Source organism: Harpegnathos saltator, unplaced genomic scaffold (assembly GCF_003227715.2).
Source record: "Harpegnathos saltator strain DR-91 unplaced genomic scaffold, Hsal_v8.6 scaffold148, whole genome shotgun sequence".
Taxonomy (NCBI): domain Eukaryota; kingdom Metazoa; phylum Arthropoda; class Insecta; order Hymenoptera; family Formicidae; genus Harpegnathos; species Harpegnathos saltator.
In genome coordinates this window covers 43532-63577 of record NW_020229926.1, presented here as the reverse complement: position 1 = coordinate 63577, position 20046 = coordinate 43532, and the positions used below count along the sequence as shown (strand labels likewise).

Here is a 20046-nt window from a genome sequence, read left to right as displayed (position 1 = left end):
AACAAAAATATGTACAAAATTGTCGGACGTAAAAATGATCGGATTTCGCCTCGGTTAAGCTTAAACGACGCTCTGCGGACAATTTTCACACCATTTACATTTGTTTTGAGAAATTGTATTATGCTGAATCTTCAAACGTACGTGAACACCACAAGTTTACTTTGCAAAATATTCTGAAAAAATATACATAATAACGTATATTGTTCCAGTTAGAAGCGGTTTACGTCACTCTGGGAATATGGTTTGAATTGATATTTGTTAAACATTTGTACTTAGATAAGTGTACAAAAAAAAAAGACATTTGCTGAATATTTCCAAAAAAGATCGCGATTTGTAATAAATTCAATGCTTCACATCCGATTTATTTAGATGCAGAAATATTGCATTTTGTATTAATCGTATATTTGCAAATATTGGACTTATTCTATCCGAGAACTATGAAAATTATTCCAATCATATGCACTGTGGTATTGTTCGCTTTAAATTGCACTGCTGTCAACAAAGTTACACACTCTCGCAACAAGAAAACTTTCCATATTCATTGGGTATCCAATTATATGCAAGGACATAGTAGAAAGGAAAAGGATCCACACATGCTGTAGAATATAAAACACGACACCTATATATATAATGTATTTAACAATATTAAACTACAAAATTCGCTAAAGATATGGACGAAAGTAATCGATAGTAATCGATAGTAATCGATCTGTTTTATCTTACTAGCAAAACTGGTGGAAGTTGAATTCATCTATATAAAATTGGACGTCAATATTTCTCAAAGTTCTGCGTATAAAAAGTATATATATTTAATATATAACCATCGATGCCATTGTAGAGTATATGATTCCTATAGCTGTCATGTCTCTCAAAAAAAGAGAGAGTAAAAGAGAGAAAGAGATTTATTTGAAAAAAGATTCAGCAATTCCGTGAGATATTGAATAATCTCTTATGATTATCGGCACCACAGTATAACTTTACAAAGCATCTATGATTAACTTAATGTCCAAATTCTTAAAATTTAAAAACATGTTTTTTGTGTCAACATGTGACGAAACGAAATTATAAATTGATCAAATTTTAACATATACTGCCCGACTCTATTGTATTCTCTCGCGTAGTACTACAGAATCATACTGTCGGTAATACCTTCAGTCGGGCTTCTCGACCAGGAAATTGTCCGCAGATCCCCTCAAACACGCGTATCGAACATCGATATTCTTTTCTTTAGCTTTTTACAACGCGTCACGCAATGTGTGAGATGATAAACATGATTTGTTATTACTAATTCCTAATTTCGTAAACATGCGACAGAAGTGGGTGAAAAGATTGCTTAAATCGCTTTATTACAATACTTAATAATTAAAATTGTATTTACATTTGTACATGATTCAATGCACTTGTCTCATATGAGGAAATTACATATAATTATAAGTACTTACAATTACTGCAAGTCGTATGTGTCAGGCATTACTGGAATTGATATACCACAAGATATTTTAAATTGAAACATTCTCGTAAGAAACTTAGTCCGTGAAAAATATTTCTGCTACAAGAAATATCTTACAAAAACTGAGTCTAAGTAGCCAAGTCTGCCGAAAATGTTTAAATTTGTAATGATCCTATGGCAAATATAAAAAAATTAAACGGATATGCATATAAGCGTTTAAGTTTTGCAATAACCTTTCGCTGTCGCACCGATCGACGAAATCAGAGAATTTTAAATAAATATTTATTTGGCATATATGCCGTACTTAATAGTATTTCAAATAAATATGCACTAAACAGACTCTATAATGGCAGCTATGCACTGCGTATTATAAGTCAATCTCATGCATCTTTCTCACATTGCGTTATTTATGTCGCTCGTTGCCGCAATAGAACTATACTATTGTACAATTTGATAGCATGTCCTAGCCGTAGATCTAATAACGACATCAAATCCTCCTGCGTCAACATTAAAAATGCCTCTCCGTCGATATTCTGTAACATAATAATAATAATAATAATGATGATGATGAGTAACAATAACAATAGTAACAATAGCAATACAATAACAATAGTAACAGACTGTTGTGTTGATTACATGTTGACAACTGCAAAAGGACTTACGTGCTTTCTGAAGACCGGAGCGATATCCTTACAATTAGGAACACTTTGTATAAATTTAGTGACTTCCTCATTGGACCATCTTCGCGGATTTGTGTTCTGCTTAGCTACTACTCTATTTAAGGCATTACTATGTTTCGCCCATACATGTGGCGCCTCTGGTAACGGATTGTATCCTGGATTATAAACAGATTGATACAATTCCTTACGCAGTTGTTTATCTGGCATGCCTGTAGCATACGGGGTAGGATTCCACTGCAAATCGCTGTACGTAGAATTTGAAACGGAAAACAATTGCTCTTCGGAGACATGACGTCTGGAAATAAAACACACGTTTTAACAACTGTTTTAACAACTGTTTGTAATTGTGCATGTAGGTGCGTCTTTATGAATTCGAAATATGAAAAATCAAAGCAACAAACCTCTTTTTTCGTTTCCTTGGGACTTCATCATCATCTGTTTGGCCATTAGACTTGCAAGACCTGTGAAACAAAAAAATCATTAATCAGTAAACACATATATATCAGTAAATATACATAACATATATTTACGCTATAATTATATGATCACAGTTTTGGTGTGTTACAAATATCAACATACTTTTCTGAATTTTCTGATCTATTTTCACTTTTGTCGTTTTTATCCGATGAATCTCCATCTTCTTGTTTAATCTCTTTGTCCATCAACAATATCCTGTCGTCCGGGAATAAAAGTTTATCGGGCTTGTCGAGTTTTTCCATTTTTATTTTGTCAATCTTTTCTAGCCTTGACTTATCCTGCATATCATCCTCAAAGTCACACGCCTCATGCTTTGCGAAATTAAGTCTGTCAGACATCTGCCTTAATTTATGTAAATTTTGAGGTGAATATGGGCAACCGGATGCGGAGTTATGTGTCGCAAATTTTGGCCCTTTTATATGCCCTATACCTCGACAGCCGTATGTACCGCATTCTGGGCGATCGTTCAAATTATCTGGCGCTACGTTATAATAAAATACGCATTAGTAACGCTGGAAACATAAAATATTCTGAAGTGCATGCATAAAGTAAAATTGAAAAGTGAAACAAAGTAAAAATTGAAAAAAGGGTAACTCACTAAGTGGCGGTTCCAATGGATGACCTGTCTTCATACACCAACCCACAGGATGAATATCGGGCGAGTCGTCATCCACCCAATAAGCGTGACTTTCGGGCCAACCGTCGAACCGTATTTTCAACCTGTATAAGATACGAACACTTCATAAGACACAAAAACGAGAACGAAAGAGAAAACATATTTATGCAAACGAATTTATACAAACATGTGATCTTTAACATCTTCAACCGTTGCCACTCTGATTAACTGTGGCACCCGCTTATCGACCGCTTCCAACTTCATACCACGTTTGAAGCCACAAGGCGGCCGTTGCTTGAACGCTCTAGCCGGTGCAGCCATCGTTCGCGTTTCCTTTAGATAAGCGTCCCAAGTGAAGGATTTCGAATCCCTATAATCTTAATTGCACACATCGCGTATTTATAAGCATGAAGGAATAAAAATGTGAATTGTGTATATATAGTTAATTAATTTCAGATTCTTACTATTTGGTGGAGTCAGACTATGACCGTTGTGATGACACCATCCTACGGGATGAATGTAAGGCGAGCTTGCATCAGCCCAGTAATCGTACACTTCGTCCCAAGAATCGAAGTGTACCAATATCCGGGAATCCATTAAACCAGCTATGCTAGCAACGCAAACTAACGACGAATGCTTTCTGTCTACCGCCTCTAGTTTCATGCCTACTCGGAAACCCGTGGTGAAGACAGCCTGCAACGCACTTTTATTCGGAAATATGTTCTTCGCCGCTGCGGTCGCCTTGCAGACTTTTAGATAGGCGTTCCAGTTGAAGTTGCTAGGTACGTAACCCTTTGGCGGGTCCAATCGATGGCCGTTCTTCTCGGACCATCCAGCAGGAAATATGTCCATACTATCGGCATTTACCCAATAATCGTAGTTCTCTGGATAACCATCGAAGTGCAAGCGCATACGGTAACCTAGTATATTAATAATAAGTAACATGAAGTATATAACATTGTAATATAAATAATAATGTAAAATTAACAATTAATATCATGCGTACAAATACGTATATATGTCTATTAGTAGGTTCGATAACTTACCTACAACTTCGACAATCGTCAGAACACAGTATCGTGAGGGATGTTCCGGATCTATTCCTTCCAATTTCATTCCTACTCTGAATTGATTTTTAGTGTACGGGAAAGGATCCTTGTTGAATAACTTAACTGGCGCTGCTTTCGCCTTACAATGATCAAGATACTTTGGCCATGAGAAACCAAGCTTCCCTTTTAGCCAAGGATACTACATGTAACAATGTAAAAATATAAATCAAAGTTGATTATTATATTTCACTTCAGTAACTTAATGGGCGTTATTAAATAATTAAATTCTTTATTTTATCTGCAGGCAATTCCTACCTTAGACTCAGACGAATCTCCTCCTTGGCTCTCGTCATCCATTCCTGCCATTGTATTCTCCTCATCTGTCTCGACCTTGTCATGCATCTTTTCATCAGACTTTTCCTCTATGTCTTTCCATTGCTGTTCTTGTAATAATCTCTTGCGTTTCTTCTTTGCACGTAGGTCCCTATGTAAATATTTTTCATAAAAATAAATCTCTTACGAATTTTTTAATTAAAAATCAAATTTGTATTTTGAGAGGGAAAGGGTCAGTGTTTATTTATTGTCTTTTTATTATTATAGTTATTATAGTTATTATAGTTATCAAAACCTTACAATTCGTAAATATCCCAATATAATATGACTATTCTAACTATATTGATCAAATAATACTTTAAAGAGCAGAATTTATGATTAAACTTAGTGAATCTTTATATCTTGTAATATTTATAAATTGGTCATTTTTTTCCAATGTAGAAATATACCATCAGCAATATAGAACTACATGCATAATACGTACTTCAGATCTTTATCCTTTCGACCTGCAGGTTGTTTTTTAGACTCTATCAGTTCTGTACAAGAAGGACCGCACGATATTGGACTCTCAAACTCAGCAGCTAATCCATAACATCCGCAACCTTCGCAGTGATACATCGTATCCGCAGATACCGATCTAGATTTTTTATCATCAGCTAAAAGTACAGGTAGGTTTTATTATAGTAACACATAAATATACATATTTATATATTACCGTAACATATGTTTTGTAATTTACGTTTCTTCTCCACGCTAGCATTGTTAATCGTGCCAGGACCAGACTTTGAAGAATTTTGCGTCAAGCATACGTTTTCTTTGTCACCAATACCATCCTTATTCTGTTTACTGCTTTCGTCTTCATCTAGTACTTCCATAAAGCCAAACTCATTCATACGAAACTAAATAAACAATAAATAAATTATTCATACACCTATATTATATTTTTGTACATGTAAAAAATTTAAGTAATGTTACAGGAATGTGATATTCTTTCTTTCTTTATAATTATAATGTGTAGCAAGTTTTCAATTCTTCTTCTTTAGATACAATAAGTTACACTTTCTATTGCTATCACTATTTGTTCACCTGTAAATTACTTCCTGGTAAAGTACCAACCCCGTCTTTCCAGTCTAAAGCTTTGGTAGCATCGAAATTCATTGAATCGTTCTGATGCAGAGTATTTAAGTGTTCCTTCGTTTCATCATAATTATTACACTTCGCTTCGTTTTTATTGTCCGCCACTGTTTCAATGCTACAACCGCTACAACTCGTTGGTGTTTTAATAATTTCAATTTTCACATCGTCATCCATATTTGTGTTGAGTTTCGAGACTTTGTCCTCACCAGGAACAACTTTGATCAATGTAATGTCGTCATCGTTTTGAACTTTCTTATCTTTATCTTCGGATTCCGGACTACTTAGCGCGTAATTAACATCCACCAAACTGTCTTGAGGAGACTTTGGGAGACTTTGTTTCTTCATTCGTTTTTCGCTAGAACCCCGTAATATATTGCTAATTGTCTTTTTTCGCTTCTCTGGCAGATTATTGTCTTCCTTTTTCGGAATTGGTGTAATAACAGCTGAATCTGGATTTTCGGTAATTTTAATACTATCTATGGAATTAGAGCTGCCCTTATTTGCATTCAGTAAACTCATTTTCGCTATAGGATGCAATGGTGGTGGCAACGAAGTTGAATTTGATGTTTTCGATTCACGTAACACTAGAATACAAAAAATGTTAAAAATTATATTATTTTTGGTACTTCATATTTTTAAAAAGTTGGTACTTATTAATGCCTATTGCTTCTCAAGTTCATTTTCATACCTGTTATAGTTCCCTTGTTTTCCGAATTAAATGGACCAGTGGCAGTATTAATTTTCAAATTAAACATGCTAGGTTTTGTGGAACCACTTTGCTGAGGAATGGTCACTGGTAATAATAAGTTTGCCATATGTTTAGAAGACTGACTCTGAGAACCACTTGTGGTACTCGTTGATGTTTGAGATAGCTGAGATATTACTGGAGCAATTACTAATTTTGGCTTAGTAATTTGAGTCGTTGTTAGGGCCCCTGTTTAAATTTAAGACCAAATAAATAAATAAATAACTAATTCACATATTGCAGAAAATATTTTGTTACAAGAAAATTGTAACTTTTCACGAAGAAATTATTTGTGTCTTCATGTTTTCTCCAACTTTCTTTATCAATTTGAATAAAATTGTTTTAAAGATAAAAATGCAAAAATGTTTTTAATTAAATTAAAATAAATGAAAAAATACATCAAAATTGTATATATCTTTTTACAAAATAAAAAAAAAATGTTTGTAACTAAATGCTCAAAAATGCATTTTTAAATAATTTTTATTTTAGTATTATCAGATTATGTAACATACATTAATATATAATTTGTGACATTCTTTCCTTATATATTATATAAATTATAAAATTGCACAGCCATCCACTCAGCTGGTTTTGAAATTTATAAAATGAAAAAAATTTTTTTTTATTACCTGCAGGTATAACAACAGATTCCCGTGATTTGTTAGGTTTAATGAGAGTTCCCAAATATGCAAAAGTGTGTTTTCCTGTCTGTGCATTGGATTGGCTCCCTTGATTTGTATTTAGAGGCACAATCTGTGCAGTAGATGTCGTTGATTTTCTAAGTAATATGTGCTTTTGAGCTTGTGGTGTTGTTGTGGAGCTCACACTATTCATGGGACGATGAATTACAATATGTTGCTTACTTTGAGATGTTGTAACCTGACCTGAACCTTGTATAAACACCTTATTTTGCCCGGTGACAATCTGAAATAAAAATATATTTGTTCTGTTTGAAAGATTAGTCTAATAATAGAAGAATAAATCTCCATCTTCTTTAAAACATTTTATTTCAACATATTTTTAATTCAGAAAGTTTAAAATTGATAAATATGTCAACTCAAGGATGATTTTTATATTAACTGCAAGAATCACTAAGTTAACTAGAGTATACTTTGTAAATATATATATGTGTGTGTGTGTGTGAGGATGTAGGTGTGGGTGTGGATGTGTGCGTGTATGTGTGTGTAGATATGCATCTCTGTACCAATGTAATCTCTGTGTCAATGTACCTAGTATACTAAAGACTAATCCCTAGTCTATCAAACATCACAGAATATTAAAATCCAATGGTTTCAACTAATCAAATTTATACTTTTCGCAAGAAAACTAATCTAATTTCTACATATCTCTACTCAAGTCTCACTGTATGTAATGTCTGTTGACCAAATCTATATTTACTATGAGGAGATGCACCACTCACTGCCACCTACACATGGAATCTAATAAGGCTCCATCAAGAACTACATATATGTATACTGAACATGAACTATACTTATTGCTGTCATTTTTTACTCCAGAAGCATATATATGAGCAATATAATATAATTCACTAAGAAGCATACATTCAATTTGAGGTTATTATGAATGTTCTAATATATTCTTTGTTCTTTTGAATAATGTACAAGTGCTTACATAAGAGATAGAATTAACAAATATGTGTATAATAACAAATGTTGATAGTAATAATCTACTTGGAACAATTTTCAACCTCTGCAGACAACATAAGTAACAAAAAGCCTACAATATCGCATAATATTGCACAAGATGTAAAAAAAACAAAAAAAAAAAGAAATGTGCATATGATGTGAGTGAAGGCTTTTAAAAGTTACCTGGTTGTTTACCGGATTAATAATAGCAGCGAGTTGAGTACTAGGTGTAACAAGAGTTTGATTTGCATTTGTCGTTTGGCTGGAACGCACTTTGCTTTGCTGAATATATAGCAGAGGCACTACGGGTGTTGTTGAGTCATCCATCTGCTGCGTTTCAGCACTACTATTTTCATCTACATCATCTACTACTATTTCTTCATCCATTCTGTTAACAAATGGATCAGTTATTTATTATTTCAAATAACCACAGCCTTCGCTATGGCAAGAAAAAGATATCCTCAGAGACTTATAATTCAAACAGAACATCCAAAAGCAAAATGATTTAAAATAGTTATCTTCTCCAAATCGATAATTCATAAATAATAAATAATAAATTAATGATAAATTCTGTCCCATTAATTCCACCTCACCAAATAAAAAAAATCAGGGAATTTTACGGAAAATGTTCCCTTTCTTTTATGAAACAGAGAATTGCGTGTGAAACACATGAATTTGGACGGATATTTATCTTATCGTAAAATAAATCGAAACGTAATATACTCCATTTTCGTAACGTAGTCTAATACATGATCCATTAATTAAAAACGAAGTATGCACGTATAGTACAGAACGAACCTAGTAGACATACTGCTTGCTTTTCTCGGTAAATCTCGTCCCTAAAAGTTACATAATTTGCGCGGAATTGAAATTCTCACTTCATAAAGGACACGAGCCACTCGCGGTAACAAGTTTCTCGTGAGAATTTCGCGCACTGGAACGCTCGACGCACTCGTCGTGAACAGTCCGAAAGAGCGATTTGAATGGCGCGCCGAACTTATTCTCGCCGAGGCACAGCAATCATGTTCAACACTTTTCAACGCTTTAAAAGTCTACCGTGCACCCTGGGATCGCACGTTACGCGTGTTCTACGCGTAACGAGCGCGTAGCTACGTGCCGTAGGCAGCGGCCACCATGACCGGCGGACCGTCGTTCAATTACTTTTGCGAATCGTCCGTCGTACATCGCACGCGAGGAGCACTACTCACAGAGACGAAGGAGGCAACGTACGTGTATACACACACGACACTTTTCACCGGAATAACGCCCGCGCGATCCGTTCTACCGCGTGATCCTTATCGCCCGCGTCAGCCACCGTCCTCGCCGGTGAATTTACCATCCAGCAAACGCGAATGCAGGCACCGCGCAACCCGGACGCCTTTAACAAAAATCTTCACCTATCTTTTAAGCATTCGAGCCTAGACTCCGCGTACGGCAACAGCTACGACCCCATAGGCCAAAAACGCAGTGGCGACGGCGCAGCAACTCGCTGGCCATTGGCTGCTGCGCGCCGTACAGTGGACGGATGCAGCCCGGCTAGCCAATCAGGCCGCGCGCGAGCGTCTCTACATACCTAATTCCGTTCGTACCTAACGTTACGCGTCGTCGCGAGAGATTTTTCAAGAGGAGCAAAACTCCCTCGTTGCTCACGTATCCGCCGCCGCTGCCGCCGCCGCCGCCGCCGAATCGCCGTTGCGCGATCGCCGCTCGCGCGGCGCGGAACGTCGTGCTTCGCGTTCTGTGCCTCGCCGTTCGAGAAAACCACGCGGACATCTGTCCCAGGGCCCGATTTCGGATCCACCTCCCGCGCAAACGTCGCTTCGTGAAAAAAAGTAGCACCACGACTGGCGTCAACTACATTTTGCAAACGCCAACGGCACTCTACACGACGCCTCTGCGTCTGCACACGCACCAGGAGCCGTTGGCGTCGATCGATCGAGGCGTGATCTCGATCCGGCCATCACGCGAACATCGAGTTTCGATTGATCAGGAGACCGATCGATCTCGATGCAATTTCAGACTCGACGTCAAGACCGTGCAAATTTGTTCCCTTGTTATTTTGTTACCTTTGCCTTTCTCTAGCACCTTTCAGCTACACCTTTCGCTTACACTATCTGCCCTTGAAACGAAACGGGTATATCCTCGGTGTCTTACTACGAGAAAGAAAGCGAGCATGCTTTACGGATATGTGAGGGACAGCTGAAAGAAACAAATCTTACGTTTATTCGCAACGACAATGTACGCCCGGCAATGGCGTGCGCGGTGTGTGCATATTACCGTAATTACGCACAGACGAGCGAATTGACCGGGAAATTACAAGTCGAGAGATCTCTTCCACACTGTTGAGTCTGATTCCTCCTGACCAGATCTCTTTACACCTCTCACGTCTCTCTCGTTTCCTTCCTTTCGGAGAAAACTACGATCAGAGATGATACGTTACAACTTTAGTTGTTGGTAACTTTAGTTAACAAGAACAGAGCCGTAGCAAGAAACTGACAAACTGGGCGGCTCTCAGGGCCGCAGCCTACAAAGAGGGCGCAAAACATACTCGAGAACATTGATTTGACGAAAACCCAAGTGCATCGTGTGCAATTGGACATGAACTTTGAAGAGACCGATTATTTCGCGAGATACGTTCTTACGTTGGTACGTGGTCGACCGTCGTCGTCGGTCGACAGTATATTTCAACACATTTCGCTCAATAGGAGTCGAATATATTTTCGGTTCGCTAAAAAACATGGCGACGACTGAATAAACGTGTCGCAGCGCCGCACAGCTCCGAGTATCGTCCGGTATAAAATCACTAAATGGAAAAAAAAAAGATGGAAAAAAGGTAGAAAACAGATGCATCCCGCTGGCCAACCATTCTCGAGTAGGTCGCTGTCAATTCAGTCCGCCGTTATCGCTTTCACGTCAGTTGCATTCGCACACCTCAAATATTAAGAAATGTCGAATATAGAATTATACAACAATGGCATATTTACGTTTTATCGCGTATACTTTTGTAATTCGAGAGACATGTTGAGCCGCGTCAACTGAATACCTGAATGTATAGTTATCTCGAGTGGTGCTCTCCGATAATTTGATTTACCGGCGAATATTGCTAATAAAGAATATGCAGTTGCAGGCAATGCGTATCACGGAATATTAAAAGTTACAAATTGACTGACTAGCCAGGGGCGCCTACCGCGCTTGTTACGATTCTGAGCGACAAGTATTTTACAATAACAACGATTCGACGTGATTTCCTGCATTTCGGGCGACTCGGCAGCTACGGAGTCGCGACAGTTTGTTACTTTCGAATCCATTTGCAAGCGCTCGTAAACGCGACGACGTGAACACGATCGATACACGCTGAGAGACATGCTTGTGCTTTTTGGCGCGAATCGTGACGCGATTTAAGCGCGTTGCTGAATGCTCAGCCAGATTTTACGCCCACAGCATTCACTAACTCTAACTCCGTCTACGAGCCGAAAGTACGTTTCAACGTGTAATAACGCGAGTGTATTGTTGCTCTTCATTGTCTTCGCGATAAGAATATACAATTATGGTGTACATCGACAAGTTCAGTGTTAATTCTCAAATATGTGACGACCCAAATGACGAAGAAAGACAGAGGGAGAAAGAGAGAGAGAGAGAGAGAGAGAGAGAGAGAGAGAGGAGCATGCGCAGGCGCGTCAGTGTTGATTGGTCGACTAAATAATACATCGATATAATCCGGAAAATATTTCTCAGCTTCGTGTAAAAGAATACACGCACTAATGCAGGTACGTGGCGAGAAATCGTTACGAGTTGCTCGTGATGCTGAAGGCATGTGGATGTGAGTTTACGCCCGTGATGCAAAACATATTGACGCTGCACTGACCGTTTTCCGATGACGAAAGCGCTATATTTTCGTAAAAATACGCATCGATATGTTGCATCGTAAACGCGTATACATACTCCCTTACGGACGGATGGCAAATGGCAAACTTAAATTGCAAATTAGAAAATTAACGCTGCATTATAACCTAAAACATTCAGATATTTATGTCGATAACACAAAGAATCATGTCGGGATTAGTTGGTGACGCCGTTTCCTCCCGTTAGATGGCAATGTCGACATCGTACCACATAATAGAACAGGTCAAATTCCTTCCCTGATTCTTTTTTTACACCATTGTCAATCTGCCGATTATGGATGTGTTCCGATATTCCACTACCAATATGGAAATTTTAAAATATTATATAATGTATGAGACATGAACAATAAATTTTCAGCACTGAGAATGGATATCAAAACGCAGTTTTTAAGGCTCACGCATTCTTCATACTCTCTCTTTCTGTTTTCCTTTGTCCCAATTAATTATTTAAAATGAATACGAAATGAATTAGGTCTGAAAAGCATTATTTGTGAAAAAATCATTTGTCACATGAGTTTCCTCGTGAGAAAAGTTCGGACTTTATCGTGTGCATATACAATGCATATAATATACCTTAAATACCCAGTCAGCACATAATCTCCTGTGGACACGTAATCGTCCTATGGACGTCCTGAGGGTAAAGAAACGTTTCCAGGACGTCGTTAAGACTCTGGACGTCCTTTGGACATCTGTGCTGTTAGGGTAGACCTTAAAATCAGTCACAAATCTTTTAACGCGAACTTGCAAAAAGTGAAAATTATTTTTACCTGCGTATAAGGACTGAATGTATAAGGATCTTGAATGTATACCTGAATGTATAAGAACGTTTCATTATTCACAAATTTATATAGAAAAAGATAAATGATCGTCCGCTTGAAAGATACTTAAGGTACCTGGCAGAAATGACGTCTTTTCACAGAACTTTCCTATATATTTGCTAGACATTTTTGTTACTTAGCTCCATAATTGAATAACAGTAATGAAAATAAAATGGCGTCCAAGGAAGAGAAAGGAGGATGCTTTAAGAGCCATCTTGGCTATACATCAGTCCGAAAAAACAAACATGGCAGAGACAAGACGCTCGCAATTTATATCTCGCAACGGATGTCAATCTGCCGTTAGTGAGAAATATTTGCACAATTAACGAACGCGCACTTCTTCCACTTTGAGTTACTGCTGCTTTGTTCCATCCATCGCTACAAAATCATGTCTTTATTTCTTGGTTTTTAATTCTTTATTTTTAGCTCAGTGCCCCGAATGCAAAAGGCAGCTTTGGATTCCATGGATCAATCCCGCAGAATCCGTTTTCGCGCGAAGAATTAATTAGCGCGGCAGATACATGTTGCTTCGTGCGAACAGCCCCGTTCGATATTCAGAGGAATTGAGACGCGTTTCGCGGCGAAGCACGTTGCAGGGCGAACGATGCGTACTGGTAAATTGTCAACATATTGTATCGTACGTTATCTCTCGTTGACAAATTTCTTGACATGGAACGGACGCAACGCGAGGAAATTGCAACGCGTTCTATTTAACGTTTTTAGCCGCAGCCTAACCTCTCCGAGCTGCGTGCTCCGAGCTCCGGGCTAATGTGTATATTATTTTACAAATGTGAGGAGTACTCTCTTGCCAGAAAATATCGATATTCCATGCGAGCCAAGAAACAACACTGCGCATGTGGCATCATGATGTGTAAGGAATCGATTAAGACGATCAACGGTAGCTGATTCGATCGCCGACTCGCGCAGCTTCGAGCATTAAATTTTTTTCATCGACAACAAGCAAAGCTACTATGACGAATGAAAAAATCAAGAAACGATTTACACGTACGCGTCGCTTCATCGTTGATATATCTTCTCGAGTCTATTTCCCTCGCGTCGCGTTTCATGCTTCTTTTGTGTTATCTCGTATTTGAGGAGATAATATTTATATAATACAAAAAAAACGATGGAGGATACAATGCGTACCTTTAAAATAACTTAAAGTATAATGTGAAAGTAGTCGAGCGTCGAAGAACCTCTTTTGCTTGTATATGCATCTAAAGGTCCGAAAAAAATTCGCAAAATGTACGTGAAACGTGTGCGCGAGTGAATCAAACTAAAACACACAAATCTGTGAGTGCAATTTAGTAAGGTGAATTTAGTCGAATAAAAATAGAAAAACGTAAATTAAATCACGACTCGCGCATCGTGCCGGTTTGTAAAGTTCGATCCATACACCACACAGGTACAGTAACCTTTCAGTCGTTCGCTGCACTTTTTAATTTAATTAGCAAAAAATATTTTCTATGCTGCCTTAAAAGGACTTGAATCTGACGAATTCACTTAAAGTTTAAAGATTGCGACTTCAGGTGACAGCGGGAAACACTCTTACTCGCAAATTAAATCACAATTTGGGGCTTGGAACAAAGAGCCGAAAGCTTCGATGTCTATTGTGAATCAGCTAGAATTAAACTCACATGTCCGCATATTTGGAATATCTTCTACGACTACGTCGTGAAAGCTATCGTCAAGATGTTCGTATTTGTTACAGATACAAATCAATTTTCCAGCGTATCGCGTGAAATTGCAATAATCGCGAGCTGCACATGGTCGTGTTGTATACTATTATACTTACTAAAAGAAAACAGTCGAGCGTCCGTGCAACGTACACCAAGTGAGGTTTTCGGCAACCTCCTCCGGCAATCGGTGACCGCCGCCTGCCGTAAGATGTACACCTGACGATTGGTAACACCAGGTGAACACGAGCTATTACTTTACGCGCCGATGTTACTTTATATACTGATAAAATATCGCGAACGCACAACTCTGCTTTCAAAGTTACCAGTCGCCACCATTATGGACGAGAGAAAGACTGACTTCACGTTTATATCACCTGTACTCGCTTCCACCTGTCTCTTTCACTCCGCAGGCTCTGAGTATAGGTCTGTTTCGTTTCTGTGTAAAAATGTGCAGAAAGTGCTGAATGCGCGGTACCGGTGCGCAGTAGCATTTCTTGAGACATAGGCGTATTGCATAGATACGTTTCTCGTTGCAAAGTCTGTTCATTTTTAACTGCACTATATTATACCTTTCCCGTACGAGATACGCGAATGCTCGAAGTAATTGATCTCTCCCTCTCTCTATATATATGCATATACAATGCAAATGCGATTGTCTCACTTTGAACAACGTAACCTATGGAACATCCACGGAAACCGTGGATTGCAGTCCGTGGACGCTAACCATGTGTTAGACACTACCATTTCTAATTTGTAGTTTAATAGTTTACTCACCGGCAAAATGTTCGGTCCTGGTCTGGTTTTTTTCTATACAAGACGAAAGTTTCTTTTATAATCCGTCCAGTCGGCCTATCAAGCGAGAACGTTTCAGCACGAACGGCCGATCGCGCCACAAGAATGTTGGTCGAAGTAGAAGAGAAAAATGTGCATGATAGTGTGGAAAGTACAGCTAAAGAAGAGCAAAACTATTATATAGGGTCATTTTAGAGGGTCTATGATGATTGGAGATAACAGAATTTCGAGACAAAACTGCAGATTTATGTGTCGATACGTCTGACGCGAATATAATTCCCATTTTCCAAAGGTGAGAATTTTGCCCTTTTTCAAACGATTTTGCTTCTTTCTGGAGAATTATCAACAAGAAAGAGGAAGTTGCCTTTTATTGTCCTACGTGAGATCGGTTACAAAATACGGTTAAAAATAAAGTTAGCCATTATGGCGACGCTCGTTTAGTTCAAACAAGCTGCCGCGTCTTCCCGTTCGAAGGATTAAAGAAAGAAGCGAATAACAGAGCGACCATACAATTACCTTGAAGAAGGCAGTGGTTCTTGGGTGTAACAAACGTACGTCAAGTATTCAGTCTATTTACTGGAGTTGTGAGAAATTAATTGATCATCATATCGCTTATCGCATTGCCATATATATATATATATATATACGTGAAAACAATAATTTATCTGGGTCTTTGTTTCGAAGAATAATATCATAAACGTTGCGTTTCTGTTAACAAGAAGTTAAATTTTTACAAGTTTCGGTGAGTCTAAATTTCTTTGCCCATGACATGCGGAAATGTCCCGTACGTTTATTCGTGACGACTCGATCATTCAGATTGACGCAATATATAATTTTGCGACATTGGAAGTTCATTCTGTTATATTTTAATAATATTAATGGCTCTTCACCGCTAAACGCGCCCACAGAGCTCCGTGAGAATAGCGCAATTCAGGCAATGGCGTAGCATTAGGTGGCGGTGTACCGCTTGTTTTGCAACATCAGCTGATGGACTTGATGTACCTTTCGCGTTATCAAAACACGACTGCTGTCGCGACGAAGTCCATGTCTCAGTGTGTTATGGCAGTACGCAGTGCAGCGACATAGTGGACATCGTTACGCGACAACGTTCGTCACTGTCATTAGCTAATCGAAAAGGTAAATCTGTCTCCCACTCTGACGACGAAGATTCGTTGACTCCATATTATCAGCTGTCGTTGTTAAATTATTTTTTGATCTGACATCTGCGGATCGTGTGCTCGTGATTCGTGATTGTGTGCTTCAAACCGAATTGCATTCGCGTTTCGTACATTTCGTTGTTGCAGATAGTTAAACAGACAGAGAGAGAGAGAGAGAGAGAAAGAGAGAGAGAGAGAGAGAAGAGAAAGAGAAAGGGAGAGAAAGAGAGAGAGAGAGAGAGACAAAGAGTGTGCGACGAAATACAGCATTATCATCATAGATAAATATACATGTGAGTTGAAAATGCAAATTTCTTTAGTCGTATATCGGAGTACGTTGTCTGCTTCTTGTATGTATGTGTGTCTTGTTACAAATAAAAAGCCTCTGCTATATCATCCGTTGCATCATCGGTTTCTCGTTGCTGATAATCGAATTAATGATCGCGAGAATGTTAAAACGAATCAACGACGACGTGGTTAATCATCTCGCCGCGACTCCTCCATATTATTGATAGTTACACTTTGACCCAACATGATTTTATTTTTAAAGCTGAGACTCCATTTCATCTGGGACCTCCATATTGTATTTCTATTGGTATTTTAAAAATCATTTGCTGCAGTGAACTAATAAAATAGCACTTATTGTTATATAAATAGGTAGAGAATGTTTAATGTTATCAACTATATCTTAATATTGATTTTAATTATTTCCTAAATAAAATTATTGATAATTACTATTTTATACAAAAGCAATTCCCTGAAGATATATGATATGCTAACATAAATATAATTATTCCTTATTACATTTTTATCAGTATGTTTCTTATCATCCTTTTTATATTTATTCAGTTCGGACAAACATATTTATCCAGAAAAGTGAAATTATCTATTATCTTCTTTAAATTTATATGATATTTGCATTTATATGCATTTATATGATAGTTTGATAACAAATTAGCATATGTATTAATAATATTACAGAATACTCAATACTTCTGCAAACATGGGAGGAGCAGTAAGTAGTGGACAAGACAATGATGAATTAGTGGATAATTTAATAGAATCTGGTTACATCAAAACGAAGAAAGTGGAACAAGTTTTCAGAGCTGTGGACAGAGCTGATTATGTTTTATCCTCTCATAAAGATAGTGCTTACAAAGATTTAGCTTGGAAACATGGAAATATACATTTGTCAGCTCCATGTGTATACAGCGAAGTAATGGAAGGTCTCAGTTTAGAACCTGGTTTGAGCTTTCTGAATCTTGGATCTGGGACTGGCTATCTTAGTACAATGGCAGGACTGTTGTTGAGTAAGACAGATATTCTTTTGATGAACAAACATGTTATGACATGTACAATATCTTCTCCTATTTTCTTCAGAACAACACGGAACGAATCATGGTATCGAATTACATGAAGATTGTCTAAAATATGCATACGACAGGCTGGAAGAATTTAAACAGAAGTCACTGGCGTTGAATGAGTTTGATTTTTGTGAGCCGTTATTCATACAAGGTAAAACGAATAATTTTCAAAACAATAAATTGTGATAATTGTAAACTTCGATTGTTACTAAGATTTTGAATTTATTTAACTTGACGTATGATTTCAAATTCAACAGGAAACTGTCTCAGCATTATACCTGGTAGACAATACGACAGGGTATATTGTGGAGCAGCATGCCCTGAAAGTCATGAAGCGTTTATTAAGCAATTTGTTCGTGTTGGTGGTATACTAGTAATGCCATACAGAGATAATTTGGTCCGTGTAGAAAGAGTGAACAAGAATACTTGGATGCATTATACAATGCTTCCCGTTTCATTTGCTAATCTAATTGTACCTTTGGTGTCGGAATATAACTTACTTCAGCTGCGTACGTAACCTTTAAAGAATCTAATTTACCTTTTGCTTTACGTCTTCAACTTTTAATACTTTCCAATTACCGATATCTTTCTTTCATAATGAGAAGAAAAAAAGATTAATTTTATTCTCAGATTTCATTGTAAATTAGTATATCAGATCTTTGCTGCAGTTTTAAATCTATATTTTACATGCTCACGGTGAAATTTCTAACGAGTTTCATTAAATTCTATGTTGCAGCGGAATGCAATCCTTTGTCTTTGCAAGAACTCTGCCGCGGTAAGATTCGATATCGTCTGCGCGAAAATATCTGGAACGAACATGCCGATCTCGAGACCGAGAAGCCGATAATACCAGGACAACGGAAACCAAGTCCGCAACAGCACACTCTCAGACGTTTCGTCATACCTATTTTCGAAGAAGCTGACGGAGTATTGGACGAGGTCTTGGACGAAGTCGAAGAGCAGGACTATCCAAGCGCGTTGTCCGAGCGTCGAGCGCGCTTCCTGCTGAACGTAGATGCTGATACAGGTGAGGCTATCACAACGACTTTGCAATTGGTACGCGCTGTTATACAACCGAATCCGATTGACGCTCAGCGAGAAAACCAGCGAGAAGATGCAAGGACTATCAACGAAGATACCCGAAATGCTAGAGAAGCGACTCGGGAGGATAGTCATGAGAATAATCGAGAGGACGCTCGAGAGATGGCGGGTAGTACGAGCGTTGACGATAATCAACACGAACAAAAACGGAAATCCGCCAAGAAGAATTTCTGCTTCGGTACAAGCGAAGGCACCACAACTCGCAGTTCCACCGAGCTCGCCGATGTATCTAATAACATCAACGAGACGCGACACGAGAGAGAAGTACCGTCGACTGCTGCGACGTATTCCAGCATAAGCGAGAGCGAGAGCGAACAAGAGAGAGAGAGAGCTGAAGATATAGCCTTCGTGCGACGCCATAAAATTTGGAAACGCAAGAAAACGGACAGTGGTATAGTGGAGGACGCAAATCTTAGCAACGAAGAAAGTCAGCCCTCCAGTCAGTCATCCACTAGTCAATCCTCCAGCCAGTCTTTTAGCACGAACGCTAATCACGACGACTCTGACGCTACCGACACGATGGACATAGATCTGCCTCCTATATCGATCAACAAACCATGTAGAAACATGTACGGCTCTTTGTCGAAAGACTCTACCTCCAACGACAAGGAAGTCATCGGCCACTATGTAGATAGCAACGCGTTCACCGGCTACATGACAGATAAAATACAACAGTTACCTTTGCCTTTCTCAGTGAAATTGTATATAAACTACAACCGGAAATTCTAAGATAAACGACAAATATCTTATTCTCTTATTTAAACAAATATATAACTTTTTATTACGCAGAGGACAACTGGCCGTTTCTTCCCTAGTCACTACACGAGCTTCCCAAGATCATTACATAATCCGCGCGAAGGAGTGCTGTGCCAAGAGCGCCGATGTTTTCAAAACGAAATCCTATCTCGAGTTGTTCTGCAACTTGAAACAGCACTCGATCGTCGCTGATATACGCCGAGTCTCGTCTACGAATATCTATGAATCATTAACACGTAATTTCTTTTCCAGTATCAACTAGTTATTGTACCGGTTAGCGTGCTATCACTCAATATAGATTACGTAGATCACGGTGTAACAACGTGGATAATGTCAACATCCCC

The 20046-nt window shown here is 38.3% G+C and overlaps 2 protein-coding genes across 10 annotated transcripts; one reads left to right on the top strand and one right to left on the bottom strand.

Moving 5' to 3' along the window:
• Window positions 1-639: 639 nt before the first annotated feature.
• l(3)mbt (lethal (3) malignant brain tumor) lies at window positions 640-15466 on the bottom strand. Of its 8 annotated transcripts, XM_019842458.2 has the most exons (18): window positions 15307-15466; window positions 10411-10549; window positions 10200-10332; window positions 8317-8521; window positions 7117-7411; window positions 6431-6676; window positions 5692-6326; window positions 5345-5504; window positions 5090-5261; window positions 4588-4756; window positions 4270-4471; window positions 3688-4143; window positions 3411-3600; window positions 3206-3327; window positions 2710-3088; window positions 2532-2591; window positions 2113-2425; window positions 641-1983 (listed from the first exon to the last, which is right to left on the bottom strand). In XM_019842458.2, the coding sequence occupies exons 4-18, from the start codon at window positions 8518-8520 to the stop codon at window positions 1858-1860; spliced, it is 3729 nt and encodes a 1242-aa protein (XP_019698017.1). In that variant the 5' UTR covers window position 8521; window positions 10200-10332; window positions 10411-10549; window positions 15307-15466; the 3' UTR covers window positions 641-1857. The 8 variants fall into 8 exon arrangements, with proteins under 8 accessions (XP_011143228.1, XP_025152336.1, XP_025152335.1 ...); XM_025296549.1 differs by lacking the exon at window positions 15307-15466 and having other exon boundaries at window positions 10424-12368; XM_011144926.3 differs by lacking the exons at window positions 10200-10332; window positions 10411-10549; window positions 15307-15466 and adding an exon at window positions 8932-10146 and having other exon boundaries at window positions 640-1983.
• Window positions 15467-15767: 301 nt separating this feature from the next.
• Window positions 15768-19756, top strand: LOC105185427 (protein-L-isoaspartate O-methyltransferase domain-containing protein 1). Of its 2 annotated transcripts, XM_025296553.1 has the most exons (7): window positions 15768-15875; window positions 16233-16461; window positions 16629-16774; window positions 17463-17791; window positions 17862-17996; window positions 18103-18354; window positions 18582-19756. In XM_025296553.1, exons 4-7 carry the CDS (start codon window positions 17485-17487, stop codon window positions 19673-19675), a joined length of 1788 nt encoding a protein of 595 aa, XP_025152338.1. In that variant the 5' UTR covers window positions 15768-15875; window positions 16233-16461; window positions 16629-16774; window positions 17463-17484; the 3' UTR covers window positions 19676-19756. The 2 variants fall into 2 exon arrangements, with proteins under 2 accessions (XP_025152338.1, XP_011143237.1); XM_011144935.3 differs by having other exon boundaries at window positions 16233-16774.
• Window positions 19757-20046: the final 290 nt, after the last annotated feature.